The sequence below is a fragment of the Montipora capricornis genome, chromosome 9 (genome assembly GCF_036669925.1).
Source record: "Montipora capricornis isolate CH-2021 chromosome 9, ASM3666992v2, whole genome shotgun sequence".
In the NCBI taxonomy this organism is placed as follows: Eukaryota; Metazoa; Cnidaria; class Anthozoa; order Scleractinia; family Acroporidae; genus Montipora; species Montipora capricornis.
Genome location: NC_090891.1, coordinates 36,661,468 through 36,683,967, shown reverse-complemented (window position 1 = coordinate 36,683,967; position 22,500 = coordinate 36,661,468). Strand labels below are relative to the sequence as shown.

Genomic DNA, 22,500 nt, shown 5'->3' with positions numbered 1-22,500 from the left:
CACCTCTGAGCTGACAAATAATACTCAAATTACATAAACAGTAATCTCTTTCACAACATTTTCCGTTTAACTGATAATCTTTACACCCTCTGTCTTCAGTTTAGCAAAGCTCTTAAGTCTTAAAGTTTCCAAAGATATCTAGAGTGAGATGCTTGCTGGAGATGGCACCAAAGCCACAAGTGTCCTGTTTTTTCCTGTGCTGGAGGCGCCAAAACATTCTAGGGGGGTCCAGGGAAAAATTTTGAAATTCGCTGGAAATCCACCGTCTAGTCCGCTCCTTGCTAAGAGAGCCCACGTTATTATGGTCAGCCTGAGCTAATATCTCGGCCTAGACTTCATATATTTATGCGTGAAATTCCTGAAGAAACAAGAAATTTGGTCGTACACGAACAGATTTAACATTGGCCAAAGTTCAGTGCCAGTGAAGGAACGAATTTGGAATTCATGAGCACTTTAGCACTTCCAGGTGTTGTATGTATACAACATACCACACCTGGAATGTTTGCCGATAATACGTATATAACTATGGTTCATGAAGATATATCCACAATTGAAGGTTCCTTAAATAGTGATTTTAAATTAGCTGCAGTACATGATTGGCTTAAGACAAACAAATTAAGTTGCAATACCACCAAAACTAGTTATATAACTTATCTAATGGTTTTCGGCAAAACTTAACAAAAGCTAAATTCATGAAATTCAATTTAAAGATGGATGATAGGTCAGTTGAACATAAACCTTCTACTAACTTATTGGGGGTTCATATTGATGAAATGCTAACCTTAAGCTTGGATGATCAGATCAAATATATTTCATCTAAAGTCTCGAATGGCTTGCGAATGTTGTATTTGAAGTTGAAGTTGAAAGTTTATTTTTAAATCACATTGCAGCGGCTGTGCCAGATGAAAAACGTAATATTTACAATCTTCTTAACTAAAAACAGTATATTACAATATTACTAAAATACAAAAATGACATGTGATGAAATGATTAATAACTAATAAATATGACATAATAAATATAGTATCTATACTAGTAATAACACTTAATCTAAATAATTTAACATTAATTTGCGAGCCTACACATTTTGATAAAAAAGGAGTTGTTAAATCTCTTTGTTCTTGTCTTTGGTAAAATAAATTGTCGTGATTTTCTGAGAGAATAAGGTGGTTGATGCCTCTCAGGCATCAACTCGTGTAAAACATGGTCCTTATTGTTATTAATCTCATTGAATAACTTTGTACATGTGTTCTTATAATGATCCTCTAACCTAGCTATCTTAGCTATGTTAATGGCATTATTGTAACTTATTCTTGGGAATGAAATAGCCATAGCCCTCTTCTGAATACGTTCTAACTCTTCTATAAGATATTTAGGGAGGGCATAATGAAACACAGGTACAGCATAATCTACTACCGATCTTACACAGATGATATAAAATAGGACTAAGTCAGCTGTAGGAATCTTAGCCTTCTTTAGCTAAGATAGAAAATATAGTCTCTTGGAGGCTTTCTTAACAATGTTCTCAATATGTGAATTCCATGAAAGCTTATTGTCGAAGGTAAGACCTAGCAACGTGGCCCGCTTTACCACTTAAAGAGATTTATTATCTACTTGCACTGGTGTAAAGTCAGGCCACTGTTTACTAAAAGATATCCTTAGTTCCTTACATTTATCTGGATTAAGTTGTAATCGATTCCTGTGAGACCATCCCCGGCACTACTTTATCTGCAATAGCCTGAGCACTATTTAGTTGACCCTTTGCTACGATTTCAGAGGCTGTCGTATCATCGACAAACTTTCACAAAGAAGTTTCGTGAACCTCTAGGTCGTTTATCGTTATCAAAAATAGATAGGGTCCTAGCCTAGTTCCTTGGGGGACCCCAGATGGCACAGTGCGCTTGAATTTCAGCATGCTGCTTTGGATAAATTAAGGGGATGGATTCGGAAGAAAGATTTCACTGACAAAGTTACCTTGCTTTTTTCTTTTGCTTGTTTTTTTGTTGTGGGTTTTTTTTCGTTGCTAAACGACCGACATAGTTTTCAACTATGCCTCTTCAGTGTTAACAAAATTACCAAATAAAGCATGAATACTAGTGAAATGGTTTGAAAAAAGGGAAAAGCTGACAAATGCAAAAAAAAAAAAAAAAATGAAAGGGGAAGCCAGGCTAATTTAAGTCAAAACTCGATGTGCAAATTCATAACGCTAGACGCCCACGATCGAAACATACGTTAACGATAACAAATCATTGCTGTCACTTTCTCTGTGTGTGGATAAAGTATAGCAGTTTATAGTCTAGAATGAAGCCGGAAAATTTCGTTTGTTTCCATTCTTTCCGATTTTAACCACATGCTAACTTTAAAAAATCAATCTCAATTCGATTCGGATCGAATGGTTGCTGTCATTATGCGAACATCATGAATACAGAGGTCATGTACTGTCGTAAATTTTTAACTGTTGTTTCTGTCAATGTCGAATAGGACCACTCACAACCTTTAAGAGATGCGAGCTTAAAATCACGTACTTATCACGAAAGAGTCTTGGTAAACCGAGTCGAAAACTTTCATGTCATTTGATCCACCTTATCTATTAGTAATAACAACAAACGCACCAGGTTGCAGCTGCGTTGATTTAGCTCAAATAAGAGAAACTCTTTATTGATCTCCTCTTTATTGACGATAGATCGCCGATAAAAGAGCTACTTTGAGTTTTAATCTCCATGTGTTCATTATACTTGGTTCATTAACAAAAAAAAAAATTGTTTACTGAAAACACATTTTCGCATTTAAAAATGAATTACAATGTGTATTTACAATTTAAAAATTATATAAAATTTAAAAATTACATAAAAATGTAGATTCTAAATATTATTATTAAAAGAAATAACTGCACTAGGAAAAAAGCTTCTTTTAAGCCTCTCCGTTCTACACTTATATAGGATTCTGTGAGTATTATTCCTCATCGTACGTCCATGCGCGCTCACCCTCGTCATTGTCACGCAGGTGCTTTGAGAGAGGGCCCTTCCCGTCAATTTTCTTTAAAGTTCTAATGCAAAGATCATTGCGGCGAACGTCCAACCTTGGGCATTCAGCAAGTTCACATGCCCTGCTATAGGTTTGTTTGGGAAAGATAATACCAAAAGCTCGTTTCTGGACTCTTTCGAGCTGTTCAGACAGATAGGAAGGAAGAGCATAATGTCAGACTACACAGCTATATTCCAAAATAGAGCGTATCAAAGACACATGAATTGAGACTAGGTCAGCTGCTGGGACACCACCCCGACGTAAAAAACGTAGAATATGCAAGCGTTTCGGTGCCTTAGCAACTACTGATGCGATGTGTTCGTTCCACTTTAAGTCATTCTGAACAATAAGCCCCAGGACCTTATGTGAGGCTTCCATTTCTAGCGGTTGATCATCAATTATTAAGGGACTAACTGGGGTTTTTCCTTGAAGAAACACAAACGCAACTCTTTGCATTTCTTAGTGTTAAGACGCATCCAGTTGTCAGAGGCCCAGCTGTTTATATAGTCAAGTGTAGACTGGCGAGTGGGAAGATGATAAGCTACTCTTACTGAGGTTCTCTAACAATGAAACATCATCTACGTACTTCCACATTTCGAAATTAGGTGACGTGGCCCTCCCCAAATCATTGACCATTATGAGGAACAAAATCGGGCCTAGTTTGGTCCCTTGGGGGACCCCTGCTTTGACAGGGAGCCATTCCGAAAATGTCTGATTTAACTTAACGTGTTGTTTTCTATCAGATAGAAAGTTAATGATCCAAGGGATCAGACAAAGTCTAACGTTAAGGTTAATAAGCTTTTGGACAAGGATGATATAACCAATACGGTCAAAAGCTTTTGAAAAGTCCAAAAAGCAGACTCGGAGATATAACTTGGCTAATCACTGACAACGCCAGAATGCAAGATGCCTGCGCGCTATAAATAGATAATTGATGAATAATATCTGTAAAAAGCTTTAAAATACAAAGCAATGTATGGCGTTCTTTCTCAAATTGAAGCTTAAATATCTCTCAAAAATGCATGGTTATCCCCAGTTTTTACTGCCCGAAAGCTTATTGTCAAAGGTGAGACCTTCCAACTTGGCCCGCTTTACCACTTAAAGAGATTTATTATCTACTTGCACTGGTGTAAAGTCAGGCGACTGTTTACTAAAAGATATCCTTAGTTCCTTACATTTATCTGGATTAAGACGCATCAAATAAGCTAATCACAACACCAGAATGCAAGATGCCTGCGCGCTATTATTTCCTTGGACGCCAAAGCTCTCCTTGGACCCGTAGATGCATCCCGTTAGAAACGGAAGAGTGTTCTGTGTCGATAAGCAAATATATGTTCTCCATCTTCTCTGTGACCGGCCGTGCTCATCATCAAGCCCTCGTGCGTGGTTGCGTGCCTAATAGCTTAGCGTCGGCGCTAAGTTACTTTAAGGACGGTGCCTACTAATTCAAAGGTATTTGTGTACCTGTTTTTGATTATGCAGGAAATGTAGATCTTAACAAGTGTTATTGAAATCCAAAAAGAAAGTTGGGGGTAACCAAAGATAATTGATGAATAATATTTGTAAAAAGCTCTAAAATACAAAGCAATGTATGGCGTTCTTTCTCAAATTCAAGCTTAATTATCTTTCAAAAATGCATGGTTATCCCCAGTTTTTACCGCACGAAAGCTTATTGTCAAAAGTAAGACCTAGGAACTTGGCCCGCTTTACCACTTAAAGAGATTTATTATCTACTTAAACTGGTGTAAAGTCAGGCGACTGTTTACTAAAAGTATCCTTAGTTCCTTGCATGCATTTATCTGGATTAAGTTTCGATTCCTGTGAGACCATCCCACTACTTTATCTGCAATAGCCTGAGCACTATTTAGTTGACCCTTTGCTGCGATTTCAGAGGCTGCCGTATCATCGACAAACTTCCACAAGGAAGTTTCGTGAACCTCTAGGTCGTTTATCATTATCAAAAATAGATAGGGTCTTAGCTTAGTTCCTTGGGGGACCCCCAGATGGCACAGCCCCCCATTCTGAATAGCAAGAACTGGATAATTTAACTCTTTGGTGGCGGCTAGATGAAAAATCAATTATCCAGTTAACGATACTGTGAGGTAAATCTCAGAGGCATATCTTGTTTGCTAAGACATTATAGTCAATTAAATCAAATGCCTTGCGATAGTCAAATAAAAGTGTCCTTATCGTTGATCCAGTTCCATCAGTAGCTTTTAACCAATTATGAACCATACTCCGTAGTGCCAGAGTGGTTGATGAATTAGGTATCGCCCCAAACTGGTTCTTATCGATGACTTTCAGCACAGCAGGTTTCAGGTAATCATTTACCACAAAGTCGTCAGCAATCTTTGATATACACGATGTTAATGAAACTGGTCTTAAATCCTTTGTAATGTCTTTTAAAGGTTTATTCTTGGGTAGTGGCGTAAGATCCGCTAACTTCCAGATACTTGTGACGCGTTGCTCTTTAAAGGATGCATTGAGGATTTTAGTAATCGGATCAGTAATTTTATCAGCATATTCTTTCAGAAACCAATTTGGGATTTCATCTGGACCACTAGCTTTATTAACATTTAGCTTGAGAAGATGATTAAGCACCCTACCTTCCGACACTTGAAAAGTTGGATTTTCCTCCAAAGGTACTAGCTAAAGGACTGTGCAGTTTATAATATTCCAAAGATTGAAGTTACTGTAGTGCGTCATTGATGGAGTCAGCTTTCTGTTGAGGCGTTTGATCTTTTAATTGATCTATATTGAGTTGATTCAGTAGGTCGTTGCTTCGACCCTTCATTCCACTAATCCGTTTTTTGATCTCCTTCCACCATACCTTTGGGCTGTTCTTGCCTTCAGCTAGTAGAAAACTAATTGACAATCAAGAGACTCTTAAGACAATTTACTATTCACTCGTACAACCTTACTTCGATTATTGTGATGTTGTATGGAGTGACTGCACGTGCTGACAAATTACAAAAGTTACAAAATAGAGCAACACGGATTATTACTAGGCCTGATTACTCTATTCGATCATCAACAGTGCTAAATTCTCTAGAGTGGTCTAACTTAGAAGAAGGAGAGAAAGGGCACTTGTTAATTACGATGTTTAAAGTATTCAATAATAAATGTTCGACCTATCTTCAGGAGCCTTTTTATAGAACCTCTGAATTTAACAATTATAACTTGAGGGGTTCGAACTATGATCTCGAATTACCGCTACTTAAAACGAATTTTCTTCAACGTTCTTTCTCTTATCGAGGTGCAATGGCTTGGAACCAACTGTCAAATCAAATACTTGAGATAAGGGATCCTGCAAGCTTTGAACGTGCGATGTCCTAGAACACATTTTATATTGCTAGGGCACACTTTTACATGGCTTGTTTCGTATTATTATATAGTAAATTATGATTGTTTCTAATTATTACTCTTGTTTAAATTTCCTTGACATTAAATAATTTTTAGCGCTAAGTTATACCTAGTATTAGTCGTTTTAACATTTACACCTTTTAATTCTTGTAATTTTTAACATTTATATTTTGTAATTCATACACGCCATGTCTGAAAACCAGCTTGCTAAGCCATTTACCGTGTTTTAAATAAAGTTGATTGATTGAGTTACCTATGAGAAAAGTGCCATTGCGTGAGAAATGCTCGTTTCGGCGTGAGATTGCAAAGAAATGCGTGATACTCACGCTCAATGCTTGAGACTTGAGAGCTCTGGTTTAGCACAACAGCTAATTTTACTAATTGACAAGTCAAGCTCAAGAGTAGTAAATTCGCTTACTCGAATGCAATTTCATAGTCAAACAATTATCGCTCTATTTCTCTTAGCTTTACGGTGTTTTTGATTTAATTTTCTCTTCTTCTCCTTCCTCGACTTCTCTAGAGACTTTTTTCGCATAAATTTCTCAAATGTCGCCGCCTCTTCTCTCGTGCTCGTTTCTGCTCTTTAATCTTTATCCCGTTGCTCTTCACTAATATGATTTCCCACCAGAAAAACGCAGGCTGCCAAAGCTGTCCCGAACACTCCAGTCCCCAGAGGCTGTCCTGTCTCGCCACGTCCACCCCGACAGTCTGTACGGACGAGTGTACGCTGACGTCATAACCAAAATTTCTCGCATGGATAGATATCCTTAAAAATCTTACCCATGGTGCTCCGCTGGCGCACTTGCGCCTGAGCTCCGCCATTATGGTATTTTTGAAAGAGGCCAATGTGGTTTTATGAAATAATTAGGATGCTACGCGCACTCTCATTGGTCAATAGCTTTGTTTAGATGAGAGAATGGAAACACGGCTATGACATCAGACGAATTTTGATTGGTTATGTGTTGTCCGACGCGCGTTTTGATTGGTTGGTAGGAAATATGAACGTGTATCAAGAAAATGTGTTTCAATCAAAAAGTTTAAAAAAAACCTCAGCATTTTCCTTCGTTTGTCGAATTATCTTTGAGAAATATTTTATAAAAGCAACAGAGGACTTTTTTCCGTGTTTCCATAGCCTCATCTAAACGTTCGGAAGAGTTGGGGGAATTCTCGACAGTTATGCAAACGCTCGAATAACGGTCTCCGGTTTGCATAACTGTCTCGAATCCTTCCAACTCTTCCTCCTCTATTGCTTAATTCTTATTGCGTGGTATACACTGATTGAAGACGTTGAAGAACAACCAGTTTGTAGTCAAACTTAGTACAGGGACTTTAAGATAGTGGACAACGGTAGGCTGGGACGGTTGGATGCGTATACCGGAGACTTGGGACGAGTACGGCAGAAAGGCGCAAACATTTTTTAACTTAAGATTCGGCCAACAACGTGGCTTTTGAAGAGGCGAGAAATTATCTTGTAATTTCTTTTGTAGCAGGTGCAATTAGCGAGGAGGAATTTCTTATTTTATACCATGAATACGAATCAGTGAATGCTCTTTATCCTTACTGGGAATTTGAAGCATTTTGTTAAAGATTTCTTGGATTCTAGCGAGTGTAAATTCAAGTTCAGAATACAACAGAGTTCAGTTAAGAATGGGTTACGAGACTCTTCAGGGGCAGGGAATGAATTTAATCAAATAGATTGTGATCTATTTACTTGTTCCACAGACCATTTGATGCCGGTGCCCTAAAATGACATGGAGATAAATTAGTTTTTCTCTTGATAAGAGGAAGTTTTCGTACAGACAAAAGCAACGGTCAAAACTAATGTCAACCGGGCCTATTCGTTTGACTGGGCTAATTCGTTGTTCCAGGAGTGAGGACTAACACGACAAGTAGTGTTCAAAATTGTCTAGTCATGGTAACAGAAAGTGGAAATCAGAAGAACAACAAAGCTGGCTAGTTGTCGAAGCTAGACCGACTGAAATTCCTCTGAAAGACAACACATCTGAAATTAATCAAAATCGTTTCAGACCGATAAGGGAAATTGGTTCATAAACAAAAAATGCGGCTTCAATTATCTCTTTTACCTTTCTTTTCTGCTATCCTCCTGTGTCATGGTGGATTATGGATAACGCTACATTGAGAACAAGCAAATTTTGGTTTGAGCCGCCATGTGGCCGAGTGATGTCTATGAATGAACTCAGAAATTTCGCTAGATTTTTTCATGTCAGCGATGGATAAATCAAGACAAACACAACCAAATGCACATTTAACCAGGAGCCCATGAGTAGGAGCCTCCATATGCACTATATCCTTGAGTCAACCTTTGCCCGTATCTTTCTATTTTTAGAACAAACCCTTCAGCAGGAGACTGACATTTACATTAATTTACATCAATTCGCACAATTTGCGTACATTGTTTTTGCTATTTTTTTCTTCGTTAGACAATGAATTTATTCTGATTGGCTATTTTAAACAGCGCGTGCAGTGCCGAACAACTCGTGACGTTCTAAAAATAGAAATATACGGGCAAAGGTTGACGCATAGGGCTTGTATGGGGAAGGCAAGCTCCTACTGATGGGTTCCTGCATTTAACCCTCATTGGGTGATCAGTTTTCAATGCATAATAAAGGAAAAGACTAAAATAGTGCGAATAAGTATGGATGAATTCTTACCGTTTTCACAGTAGATTCCACGACGAGAAACCCCGCGAAAACATACCGTCCTAGGAGCACGACTGTCAAATGTCACGGGGATTTGCGTGACATGACAACCGTCCCAGTCTACGGTCGTGTAGTATCTTAAAGTCCCTAATAGCGGAGCTCAGACACGCGAAGCGCACCAGCGGAGCACCATGGGTAAGATTTTTTGGGAAATCTTTCGAGAAATGTTGGTTATGACGTCAGCGTAAGCCCGTATAGTCTTTTTCGCAGCCGTCTTTCGAGATGTCACGCAAGGAAAGGATGGAACCACATTCCTTTTTCGGATTGAGCCAATCACAGCTACAGTTCTATTTTGTGGAACTGTATCGTTTCATCAATGCGCTCGGTCACAAATATGAAGGTTTGTTGTTTGTGTTTTTCAGAGCGACCGCGTTGACCATGAGCGCAAGAATAAGTGGAGCTGGAGAACTGAAAGAATGAAAGGATGTAAATATCATCACATTATTCGATATTTTTATTGACTTCAAAATCAAGTCTTCCTCTACGTGCAATTTGATTAATTTCACGTATTCTGACCGCGTCAGTATAAAAACCTAAGTAATAGCAAGGCTTTCTGTTACGGTAGATAAGGTTTTGCCTAGGTCAAAACAGAGACTCGATCTGCGGCCAGAAACCGGACAAATACACAAATAGTTTCCAGTACTGTATACTGTCGCAAAATTATGGGTACCGTGATTGCCACCGAAAATAAATACTCTTTCTTGGGCGGTCTAGAGTTTTTCGGCGTTTCAATCCAAATACCTACGTAGGGCCGCCAGAAAATCACAATAAATGATTTTCCTTACACCCAGAATAGACCCTTCCACGGTTTTTTTACCGCCATCTTGTATGGGGGAAACACGTAACAGTGAATGTAATGGGATTTTGGCCGACTTTGAACCGCTGTAGCGCCGCTAAAAAGAGCCAGATTTCCAACTTTTGCCGTTACTTTTAATAGTTTAAATTATATCATTCATTTAACAGAAAATAAGGCCTTCGAGGAAGGCATCACGTCTGTAAATGAGTATAATAAATCTTCTCATGTTTCTTCTAATTTCGCGGCAATTTGCCGTGATTTTAGAAGGGTTTGAGTGGAATCTTAAAAAAACTCGTTTATGGTTGTTGTAGCCTGAAGCTGTTCTTTATATTACATGAAAATAATCTCAGTATAAATGTCTTTTAAAAGACACTATCACTGTGGAAATCTGTCTCTCATTAGCGGCGTTACAGCGGTTCAAAGTCGGCCAAAATCCCATGCATTTACGGTAAATTTTGCCGTGTTTGCCCCCCGATCCAGATGGCGCCGAAAACCGTGGAAGGGTCTATTGGCTAGCTTTAAGGTAATGTTTTCCTTCTCAATGCACGCCTCGCTGCTTCACATATTTTGTAAAACTCGCTAAAAAACGAAGGAGGCCTGAAAATGTTTGCAATTCCATGTTGACACACACCACGTTTCCATTTGAAGCGTACAGCAGCCGACATCATTGGAGAGTTTTCTGGACATCATTGCCTATTTCGTTAGACACATTATAACCGAACTCTCGACCCCGTAAATTTATATTGCAGTACATTTTTTCTGCAACGAATGCACTCGTAAGCAATGTTTGGACAGTTTAGGTTCTTTTTGGCCAGATAAGACTTAATGTAATTTGAGATTTTCGGCAAAAAATCTCCAACAGCGATTGAGTTATAACCAGAAACCCATAAGGGTTGAAACGTGTAACGCGCGTTCACAGCTTCCGAATATTCAGTGCAAACTGATTGGTTGAATGTTTCAGTGCTAAGTACAATATTTGGAAACCCCTCGCTCTTGTTGTTCCAAATATGGTACTTTGTAAATTGAATATTCAGAAGCTTGTTTCCCAGCACACAAGCGGCCGTTACACGTTTCAACCCTTAATGGGTTTCTGGTTATAACAAGATGAATTGTCTTGTTCGTGGCCAGCGGCGGTTGCTCAATTTTAAAGTTAAAAACTGAATTCATCATGACGACCCATTACAGTGGCAACTCTCCAAACTAAATTAATACCTTTCGAGGCTTTTTGTGTGAAATGGATGTCCAGACGTGAGCTGCTTTGTTTTACTGTTAAATTGCAGTCGAGTAAGCGAATTACTGCGCTTTAGCTTGACTTTTTTTAATTAGTAATTTTTGCTGTTGTTCTAAACTGAAGAGAGAGGGTGTAAAAATTATCAGTCAAATGGAAAATGAAAATGCTGTGAAAGAGATAACTGTGCGTGTAATTATAGTTTTAGTTGTTGATTAGAATTGTTGGTTATTGTTTGCAACTCGCTTGTTTGTTTACTGCTGCTGCTTTGTTTTACTGTTAAATTGCAGTCGAGTAAGCGAATTACTGCGCTTTAGCTGGACTTTTTGCAATTATTAATTTTTGCTGTTGTTCTAAACTGAGAGAAAGGGTGTAAAAATTATCAGTCAAATGGAAAATGAAAATGCTGTGAAAGAGATTTTAGATTTAGTTGTTTGCAAAGCTTGTTTGTTTACTGCTGTCAGCTCAGAGGTGTCTGCATGATCACTATGAACTGTACACACTAATGACGATTAATTTTGTACTTTATGCACAAGCATAATTATTTCCATACATACTATATTGCTTTCTGGGGTTAGAAAGGGGAGCTCCGCTTTTACGCTTGGCTAAATCTATATATTACTGTACCACACAACTTTCAATTAAATTAAGGACATCGTTGTAAAGAACTTTTCAGGCTCTGTCCCGATATTAGACGTCTCCACAAAAAAATAAAATAAATAAAATAGTGTCTATGCAAAAGACCAAAGATAGAAGCGTTCCTCGCAGTTATCTAGATAATTTAAGCAATTGTCTTTTTTATAGACACCTGAAAAATTCAGGCGGTGGCTCCATGCAACAGGATTCGAAGCCATTACCTCTGCGATTCCGGTGCAATGCTTTACCAACTGGGTGGGCTATGTTCAAATGCAACACGCGAGGTGCAGCTGGGTTCAATTAGCAAGTGGCTAATCAGAAAATAAAATTAAAATATGTTGACAGGAAAGGCAAATGATAGTCTATGTATTAATTTAAGTTACTATAACTTAAAGGACTACGTGGTTTCTTTTTCAGCAAAATATACCAAAGACAAAATAGGGAACGAAATTTTCAAGCCGTGTTGTAACTGTGGAGGAGTGGCCAAATTATTAAACTGCTCAGTTTGTTGACTCAGTATTGGCAAGGAAGCCACAATGCTGAGTACGTTTGTCTGATGAAGATACAAACGTAAAACTTACTAGTTGTCTTCATTACATTTACCGGAACTAATCGGAGTTATGAAAAGTAAAATGTCAAAGCCTTTTGCGATAACCTGTATAACACCGACTGCCATTGTTTAAGTCTATATGCAGCGTTTATTTGTTTGCCTTTGATGCTTGCTGTAATATGTGTATTTGCAAAGTGTTAAAAGTCCCAATCTAATAACGAATCGTTAACTTGAAATTATGAGTTAACATTCCAACTAAGAGAATTCAATCAATATACACTTTTAGAATATTACATTAAAATATATACACCTTGCAGTCTTTCGACTGAATTACGTGCAATAAAATACATTTCTGTAATAAATTTATCTATAAGTAAAACAATTAAGTGTATTACTGATATAAAAACGATAAAACTATTAAAGGAGAAAATCCGTGTACATTTGAAAAATTGGAAATACACTAATTCAAAGAAGATGACTAATAATAAAAGACTTCTTGTAACGATCTGTTTTGCAAATAGAGGATATTACATGGCCGCGCGGGGATACGACTTTTATCTTCGAGTGCTGCAATTATCTCTCACGAGTGAGCGAAGCGAACGAGTGAGAGATACTTTTAGCACGAGAAGATAAAATTCGTATCCCCAAGCGGTCATGTAATGTTCTGTTTATTATATAGATATTGATGAAATGTCTAGATTTAAAACAACTTGTTTTATTCAGTTTCGAAATGATGAAAAAGTGGTCACCAACTGCTAAAAGACGCATGCTGTGTAACATGAAACAAGATATGAAAGTTATGAAAAACAAATCATTATAATGTCAAATTTTGCAATAAAAATGTTAATGTGCTAGAGAAGAATTATCTTAAAGCACGAAAGTATCTTACAATGAAGAGAAAGCTCGCGTTTTATTGGCTAATCGTGTTGGTTACCATGACAACACCTATATCCTCACATGTGAAAGATAAAAATGATATGTTCACCGCGTGCAGTGAAGATATCATTTTTAAGTAAAAGGAGAAATCCTGGTATTTCATCAATATCTATATAATAAATTGGAATATCAAATGTTCTATTATTCCTCAATTTTCTACATTTAGACCTTGGTGGAAGCAGACTAGCTAATTTATGATCATTGTTATTTGAGATCTCATTCATGTTCCTTCTTCATGATTTCGATGTATGCTATTTGTTTATTCTTTGTTCTTTGTTTGAAAATTATAATCATGGTGATATGCCGCACATTTACGGTATATTTTAATGAGACCATAATGGAACATGGGCAAATTACTTAATTTCCATTGGATAAGTTGAGCCAGAGAGACGGTATCTAATTTTTATTAAATTTTTAGTAAACAGTAAATTTGAAAATTTGGCCTCAATGTGCACTAAGAAAGTACGCTAGATGTTAAAACTCACACGAAACTCAGTAAATTAATAAAAATTAACTCGTCTTACAAGTAGCAAGATACCTTTCGACATTGCAGAGATTTGCGTCGCGTTTACGACGGAGGAAGGACGAAAAGCTTAAGCTTAGCGGCAGTCTGCACCTGTTATCATAAAATGAGCATGAAAATTATGATATCTTATGCTAGCATATCTCTCTGTTTTGAGACTTTGATGAATACCTGTAATTATTATTCAACACATTGTGACAATGTCCAAATATGATCATTGCGCCCTCAATATTCGTCGTGCGTACTCAACAGATATCCTGCGATATACGTAATTTTTGTGACGCGGAGAAAAATGGTAGTTTTTCCAGCTTTTTTTCCCAATAAACGTACAGAATTGTGCTGTGTAATCAATGCGTTGAATAATAAGACAATTATCCTTCTCAATCTTGCGGAATATCGCCTGATTTTAGCCAACTCGGCCTACGGCCTCTTCGGCTAAGTATGAGGCGATATTCCACGCGATTTCGCAGGATAACTGCTAAATAAAAGGGGAGAAATGAGCTAGAGAAACCCCTTGACTCCCATGATTGATCATAAGTATGTAAATTCTGCCCTCAACTTCAATGCATTGTCAGGTAGACATGTATTAAGAATGAACGTTGCTATGATCAGCTTAAGGATGTGATCCTGATGTAACACCAAATTCTCATGACCGTCCAACGAAGAAATCTAGGACAGTAGTTAGGAGAATGGGAGTTCAAGGGTTAAATATGATTCTTTGATACTTTTTTGGAAATTGGAAATTTCAGCCTGAGCGGTTGACGTTTTCGTTAAACGCGATGTCAGATCTTTTTATTATTCTCCCAAACCGTCTCTCCTCAATGGAATCCCTCGTCTGTCAGACAAACTTTACCTACTAGGGTAAAGTCAGTGGAATATGTTTCCGGCGTAACCAGGCTGAAGCAGTATTCAACTGGTTGGAAATGCAGTTAAAAGCAGTAAAAGCAGCCGAGACAAACCAATTTTCAAATGAATCGTTAACGTGGCTGAGCCTAACTTATTTCCAAGGAGCTTTTCGTATTCTAATTTCATTACGAAAATGATTTGATTTTGGGTTCATCCTCCTCCAACTGAGCCGACCGCAGAGCGATTAATCCAAGTTACAAATAAACTCGTTTTCGCCCAAAGCTCCGTTTTCCGGCCTTATTTCCACATTTCAGGTTGTTCCCAAACAGGTAATTGGTTTTTTTCATGATTTATCGAAACATTAATTACTTGGAAATAAATGCCAAGTGTCTCACTGCAATTACTTCTTTCCATCAATAACCAACATAGTCATCTTTTACTGACAACCCCTCCAAAAAGAGGTTACACTTGAGACAAAGTAATGCTTCTATAAGAAAAAAAGGAAGGATGTCTTGTTAGGCCTTAGTCAAACGAACGGCTTTTTTTATTGCAAATGAAATACAATCTCCTTTTGGCAATTCATTTGCTTGTGTTCACAATTTTAACAACACATTGTCTAAGAAACCCATTAGTTCGAATGTCACTTTTCGTGACTAGAGCTGACGCCACTGTGATATGAACTTGAGCCATATATTTGTTTTGTATGTCGCAAAAACATGATTGATTAAGGTTAGTATTTGTACAAACGGTTTAAAATTAAACCTTTTAAATTAAGTTGAACTATCGCCGAAAGTGAAGTTCGCATGAAAACATGAAAGAAGGGGTGAGTTTTTAGAGAAAACAAAATTCAATACATTCAAGAGAGACGGCGGACAAATCGACCTTTGCGAACTCCTCCTTGATAAATTAAGAAATTTTCGTGTAAGAAAGAAAGAGGGCCGTCCTTTGGACAGTTTAAAAGATAATCAGCAAGCTTTTGAGTTAGGCAGAGGACGAAGAAAATAACTGAGTAAGGGTAGAGTAACGGCAGGCCGTAGCTGCAGAAAAAACGGATCACGCTGAAAGTCGTCACCAGCAAAATCACATTACGGACCATTCCCGGGAAACTGGCAGCAACCATCAATTTGTGTACTTGTGTCTTTTGCCCATCTTCATTCCCGATAATCGACAGTTTTTAGATACGAGGAAGATATGCAAGCGTCTTCCTTAACTGCGAAGGAAGTTACTTCTCACTTGTTTACCGGTGGTTGGCAAATAATGCCGAAGTAAATGTCATGTTGTTTGATTATCAATATTGCCCTCTTATGTTTCTTTAATAGTTAACCACGCGATACCCCGTTAAAAAAAGCGGCGAAACAACTTACGAGGACGATATTTTCACTCTCGTCGTGATCAGTAACATTGGATCCTCCTGGCTTAACTTGTCAAAGTAATAAGGTAAGGAGTCTCCGCAAGAGGTGCGTTTGTGCTCTCGATACTTAACCGTCAGGTGATTTTACTACCTTACCCTGGAAATTCCCGAAAAGATTTAGTGAACCTTTGCTTCAAACGTTTGAATAAAGGGTTTCAAGACGTTTTTAAAGAGACGGTGTTGCTGCCTCGGTGGCAAGTTAAGTGTCAGATACAGTCACTTTTAATTTCAACGCGGATCATTTTTTTTTTCCTTTTCTTTCTCATCAATGGCATTACAGCGTGGATCTGACTCAATTTAAGATTGAGTTTCCTTTCCGTACTACGCTCAATTTGATACTTGTGACTTTTTAGCTTGAAGAGAAACATAAATCCTCACAACCCTGATGTAAATGGACTTACAATCAGAGAACAATTTCGACAGATCCATAATATCAATTACTACCAAGTTACCAGATGTTTGAGTGAGAACCATCTGCTGCGCAAGGCAAAATTGGAACATTCCACGAGGAAGCAGCGGCGGGTCGAATCAGACCGCAACAGGCCTTCCTTTTTTTCCGTAGTTTGTCAAAGGATTGTCGGTCCACAATATCTTTTTGTTGCAACGCCTGAATTTTGGCAGCAATTTCAATCAAGTAAACTTTAAAAAAAGACAAGGGTTTCGGTTAATTTCGTTTAACAACGACAACGTCGATGAAAAACGTGCGAGAGCTTTCATTTCATCATTTGCTCAAAGTTTAATTATAATTTTAGACTCCAGATTTAATGGCTATCATCTAACATGATGTATTGTTGAAGTCTAAACATTTGAATGAAATGATGATAACATTGAACTCCTTTTATTACATCCATTTTGGCATCCGCACGATATTTTGGAAAACACTCCAAAAGAATGCAGGGGGTAGAAAAGTCAACATTTCATTATACATATTGGCGGCTTCCGAGCAGTTTGATTAGTCAAAGGTAGAAAAACATATTGCTCAACACGCTGCGGTCGACCTTCCCCGAGATAAAATTCAATTAAAGAAAAACTGCAATAGGTGCTGTCGATGAAATGTTTGCATTGATGAAGTATTAATCGTAAATTAATTAATGTTATGCTAACACAAAATGCACCATTAAATTTTACTAATTTATTTTTATCAAGCCCAACTATCACATAAAGAGTTCTGTAACGACTCCTTAATATTGTTTTGTATGATTTTATGCTTAGCTGAATCGTTGTCAGTACCAGCTGTCCCCTGGGTGTGAAACTATAGAACTAGATATGTAAGGAAGAAGAAAGCAAGTTGCTACTTCTTAAAGGCGAATCTGCTTAAAACTAGCAAGATTTATTCATTGGCTAATTCCAGAATTCTACGTTATAACTAGGCTGAACTCGATATCATTCTGAAGATGTTTAACGTGAGTTTCACAAATCAAACAAACAACGTTCTTATCTCCAAGATGTGTCGATCTTAAATGTCCTTGTGAATGCTCATAGTCATTACGAAGCTTCAATTATTTGCTTTAATTCAAGTCGGCGCTATATATAATTGCTTAAGGGCGGTTAGTTTGCCTCGAAAGTCAGCACTACGTACATTAATTATGGACTTTGTATGATTCGTACTGGCGAAGCAAGTATACTCAAAGATAACGTATGCAAGCTCATAATTACTTTTTGTTATCTCAGAAAACGCTTCTGCGTATTTTTTATTGTACACATGCTTGCGACGATAGCGAGAACTGTTTGGCTCCTGCAGCCACATCGGTTATTACGTGGAATGCCGAAGGCATACCACGTCTTAAAACCGGGCTGGTATCAAATTTTATTTTTTTTGTTGGTAGTCACAAATGTGCATACCCCACGGATATTGAATTAAGCACCGATCGGGTGAATTTACCTTTATACCCTTCAGTATATTCGAACATCCCTGCCCCAATTAGAAACCATACACTCTCCTTGTGTTTCGCGATCATGTGCGCGCGTTAAGGCCACTCGGCCACCGCGACACAGTTCTGCTGCAGCGAGGAAAGCAAGTATTTATTGTGGAATCTTTCCGCCGGCCATGATTGACACAGTATTAAAATATTCGATAAAGTGGACAGATGTTTTTTCTTTGAGAAAGACAAGCTTTAAAGGTAAGAAGAATTTTCTACGTAAATTGCAGATCTTGCTTCGTACTTATACTTGTGTGTTCCGCTGTGAACATTGCGGTATTTTGCACAGAACGAATACTTCATTAGGAGTATTTTGCACGAATACTCCAATATTTCTTGGGAACCGGTTCGTTCAGCCGTTTTGACGTAGAAAGAAAAAAAGAAAATAGCTTTCAACGGCCAAACAAAATAAAAAATGAAATCAAGTTTTAAAAAAACGAATTACTGATGTCCGTCACGGGGACTTCGCAGCGGTCCCCCATCCAAGTACTAACCTCATTCGGAGGAGCTTAACTTCAGCTGACACCGGGGCTAACATCAACGATTGAGATCTTTGTGTTAAATTCGCACATATATCTTGTCGAGCTTTATTAAAACTTGAAAGAAAAAAAGTAAACGAACAAAAACCCGGTGTCTTGCCGTCATTTTGTCACAGATGCATCCTTTGTTTCGTGAGTTGTCAGTATTAAACACGCAAGGTAACTTGATCACAGGCGGCCGCTAAAATCGATGTCACTTTCGATTTTGTGATTTTACTTGTACGACCAAAAGTACGATAGAAAAATTGAACTCAGATTGAACGTACAAAAATCTCCCGAAATATTTTTCGCTGATGGTAACTTGTATTATATTCGTGGCACAAAATTTATGATGTCTTCATCTCACAAATTGTCTTATTCTCGATCGACACTTCCTAAAAGTTCATTCTGCTCTCCTTAAAAACTACATATCAATATTTACTTACTTTTCCGTTAATATTTGTTTTGCATACATGTAAGGCAGGCTAACAAAATCTGTGCCTTGCTTTGTTCGCATTTTTGGGCATTAAAATAGAATTTTTGGTCGTATGTTCGTGACAGCAAGTTGCATCTTTTGATGTCTCCCATCCAGTTACTAACCCCCCCGGAAAGGGCTTAATCTCAATGCAAATTGGTCTTGGAAAGTTGTCAGAAGCTTAGAGTACACGCTGAAGGTTGTAATGAAAAAGAAGTTGTAAACGATCAACTTGTCAGCCTTGAAGCTAAATGTTTCTCGATTTGCTTTTCTTTTCTTCCATCGCTCTGGGTCCACATGTCTTCTCAGGGGATATCTAGCAAAGATATCTACTATGACACTGTAATGATTTACGATACCAAACAATATCGTGTACCACATATTACGAAAGGACAACTTCAATCTACTGAAGAGACAAACTCAACGCAGTTGTAATTGTTACTTGTGTCGATCAGACCGAATCTTCAACATCCTCCCTGGTAAACCACGGGCATTTCCCTACCCTCTGTGCAAGAACAGTTTCGGTTGTTTGTCTTAAACAACCGAAACTGTTCTGTGTTCGCCCCTTAAGGCACTGAGAAAAGTACCGTACGTAGTACATGGGCACTTGACCGTAGCCATTGGCCGAGAAACTAATCTTGGCCGAAAAGCGATCAGGACATGGGAAAACTTGTGGGGATTTGGGATTTTTAGCTGGGGGGGGGGGGGGGGGGAAAGTGGGGGGATACGTGATATTTTTTAAAGTAGGAGCGCATTGCGTACGTGTGGTAGTGCAGTAACTAGAGAGTGTTTTCTCGAGAATCGATCACTAGGGTTTTTTGTTTTCGTGTTTGATAGTTTTTTGTTCAGCTCGAGTGTAGAATCGTGACGAACTTTTGTAGTTTGTGAGAACTATTTACTACTTGTAGCTTTTGTTGAGTTTTGAATCGATAATCGAAAGAATTTTTGGCGATTTCAACCCAGACTGGACTACTGGATTTAAGCTTTTTTCTTGACGAGATTTCAAGTTATTGTGAAACGTTTGGTACCAAGTTACTCTAATACTGAAATCAAGATTATGGAATTGTAAAACTAGAACTTTGGACTGGACTATAGAACGCGCAATTACGGAATTTTACATTTTTGAGCATTCTGAGAAATGGAGTACACATGTTGTCTTTTTGTCTTCGCCACGGCAGATTTAAACAGTTTGCAAGAAACTAAACCAGGATTACGGGACCGGAATTCGAATACATGGCCCGGTTGTTCGAAAGCCGATTACCTTAATCCAGGATTAGCGAAACTTTTTGGTGAAAGTTTCCTTTGCTTATTGACTTCTTCTAATGGAAAGGTTCACGGAATATCAGCCTTGAACAGCATTTGGGAGTAGAGAATAAAATTTGTTTGTTCATTTTTAACCTGAGATTAGCATTAATCGGCTTTTGAACAACTGGCCCAGGATGATAAGTTGCTGAACTGTGATCTGTAATAAGTTTTTCGGATGATTTAAGGCTGATCTTGTAATTTTTGGATGAACGGAGTTAAGGAAGGAAGTAAAACTGTAGGATTTAAATAAAATCTCATTCCAAAAAATAAATAAATGAAAGATCCCGTATCCCGATAACCCGCTAATAGGGCTTCCTTGTTTGCATTTGCAAATTTAGTAACATTAAATAATGAGTTTTTACAACAGACAACTTCAAGTTATATTACAGATGTATCTTTCTGGTAATCTCTCGCCATTTCCCGAAGTTTACCCGTACTTGAAGTTCACTGTAAGTGGACAATTTGTGTTAACTGTTTGCGCATTCCACGGATACGCCTTTGGAGGCGTCTTGTTTCTGATAACAAATGGGTCTTTTATAGCTCAGTTATAAAGCATCCGAACTAGTAATCAGAAGGTCGCAGGTTCGACTCGTGCAAAGAAACTCTTGGATTTTATCCGAATATCCCCCAGTCAACATCAAAAAAATTAATCTCTTCATTTAATTTGATTTTCACAGCAGTTGACATGTAACTCATCACTTTCAATACAAAGATATTGTTGATTTGTTGTGGTTGGTCGCCTTGAGAGGAAGTAAATGACTTCCAAATTGATAAGTAAAAGGAAAACGATTGAGAAAAGCTAAAGGAAAAACAGAGATCAAAAATAAAATCCTTGTCATTTTAAACCGTGACAATGATGATTCCGTTTCTTCCACAGAACAATCCAGCGGGAAAGAAGTTGAAGAACAGGAATATTACTTGCAAGGCAGGTCGGTTAAACTGGACTGAACCACTGCACAAAAAGGTGACTTTGTTTAAATAATACGGCCGGTATGTCTGAAAACTCCACGGCAGCTTCTCCAACCAACAACTCATCAAACGCCACCACGATAATAGGTTGCAGCGCTCACTCGGAACCGGAGAAGGCCTTTCAAGTTACAGCCTATTGCATCATTATCCTCGTCTCTGTAATTGGAAATGTACTTATCATCTTCGTCTTTTCGAAACACAAGCCACTTCGAGTTTCAATCAATTATTTCGTGGTCAACATGGCCTTCTCTGACCTTTTCAGTCCCTTCACAGTCATGCCAGTTCAAATAGCAAGCATCCTTAAGGGTTCCGATGCCTTTCTCGTAGACAGCCCATTAGCACTTGGCAATGCCTTATGCAAGCTTATCTACTTCCTGCCTGATGTTTCTGTGTATGTTTCAATCCAAAGCCTTCTCCTATTGTCAATCGACAGGTTTATTGCTGTCGTCTTTCCACTGAAAGCAAAACTGATATCGTCGAAAATGCGCATAGGAGGCATCGTGTGCACATGGATTGTGGCAATATCTGTTCATGCTCCATACTTTTACACCTTGAGGTTAGTCTATGATGAAACTTCACAGTCCCACACATGCAAGCACGACTGGGGTTTTAACCATAACAGCACTCATAGCAGTTTCCTTACGGGCATGTTCATCACGTTCTTTTTGGTACCAGTTTGCATCTTGGCTATCGCTTACAGCACCATAGCATGGACAATAAAGCGAAGACACCATCAAGCGAAAAAGCTGTCCACAAATAGCAGCGGTCGGAGCTATCAAAAGACCAGGCAGGTTATTGGCTTGTCACTTGCCATATTGGCTGCCTTCATCATTTGCATTGGCCCCATGCTCGTTCTGATGTTTGTGATCATTTTCGTGTGGAACTGGAAGATGCCGTCTACATGCGCATTTCGAAACGTTGTCTTCGTTGCTCACTTCCTTTTGCACTCTTGGCCCGCCATCAATCCATGCAGCTGCTTTGCTTTTGGCAAAAAATACCAAAATGCTTTGCGCCATACCCTCAAGGGGCTGTTCCGTAATGACACCTTCAATCTTTCCACACAAACGAGAATGACATCTGCTGGAAGGGACGCTAGAAGTTTAAACTCTCTTCGTGTTACCTTCTCCGAGATCATTGAAAATGGCAAACAAGAACAAAAGGAACCAGAAAAAGAGGACGAACAAGCTCACAAGTAAAGAGGGAAACCAATACAGACACAGGACACAAGTAGCTTCGGTATAAAACCGAATCTTAACGTAGAACCATTTCTAGATAAAAAGA

At 38.3% G+C, this 22,500-nt stretch overlaps 1 protein-coding gene across 13 annotated transcripts in view; it reads left to right on the top strand.

Annotated features, from left to right (window-relative positions):
- The window catches only part of LOC138017887 (neuropeptide Y receptor type 1-like), a 63,326-nt gene that overhangs the window by 39,350 nt on the left and 1,476 nt on the right, over positions 1–22,500 (top strand). For 2 of the 13 annotated variants that reach the window (XM_068864885.1, XM_068864887.1), the window contains 2 exons: positions 9,470–9,533; positions 21,128–22,500. The exon at positions 21,128–22,500 is cut by the window's right edge and continues 1,476 nt beyond it. In XM_068864885.1, coding sequence (XP_068720986.1) covers positions 21,243–22,415 — 1,173 coding nt within the window. In that variant the 5' untranslated portion in view covers positions 9,470–9,533; positions 21,128–21,242 and the 3' untranslated portion in view covers positions 22,416–22,500. Of the gene's footprint in view, positions 1–4,115; positions 4,477–4,511; positions 5,344–5,556; positions 5,667–9,469; positions 9,534–15,413; positions 15,446–15,941; positions 16,060–21,127 lie in introns of those variants that run through there. The other 11 variants (XM_068864878.1, XM_068864897.1, XM_068864879.1 and 8 more) reach the window with 10 other exon arrangements.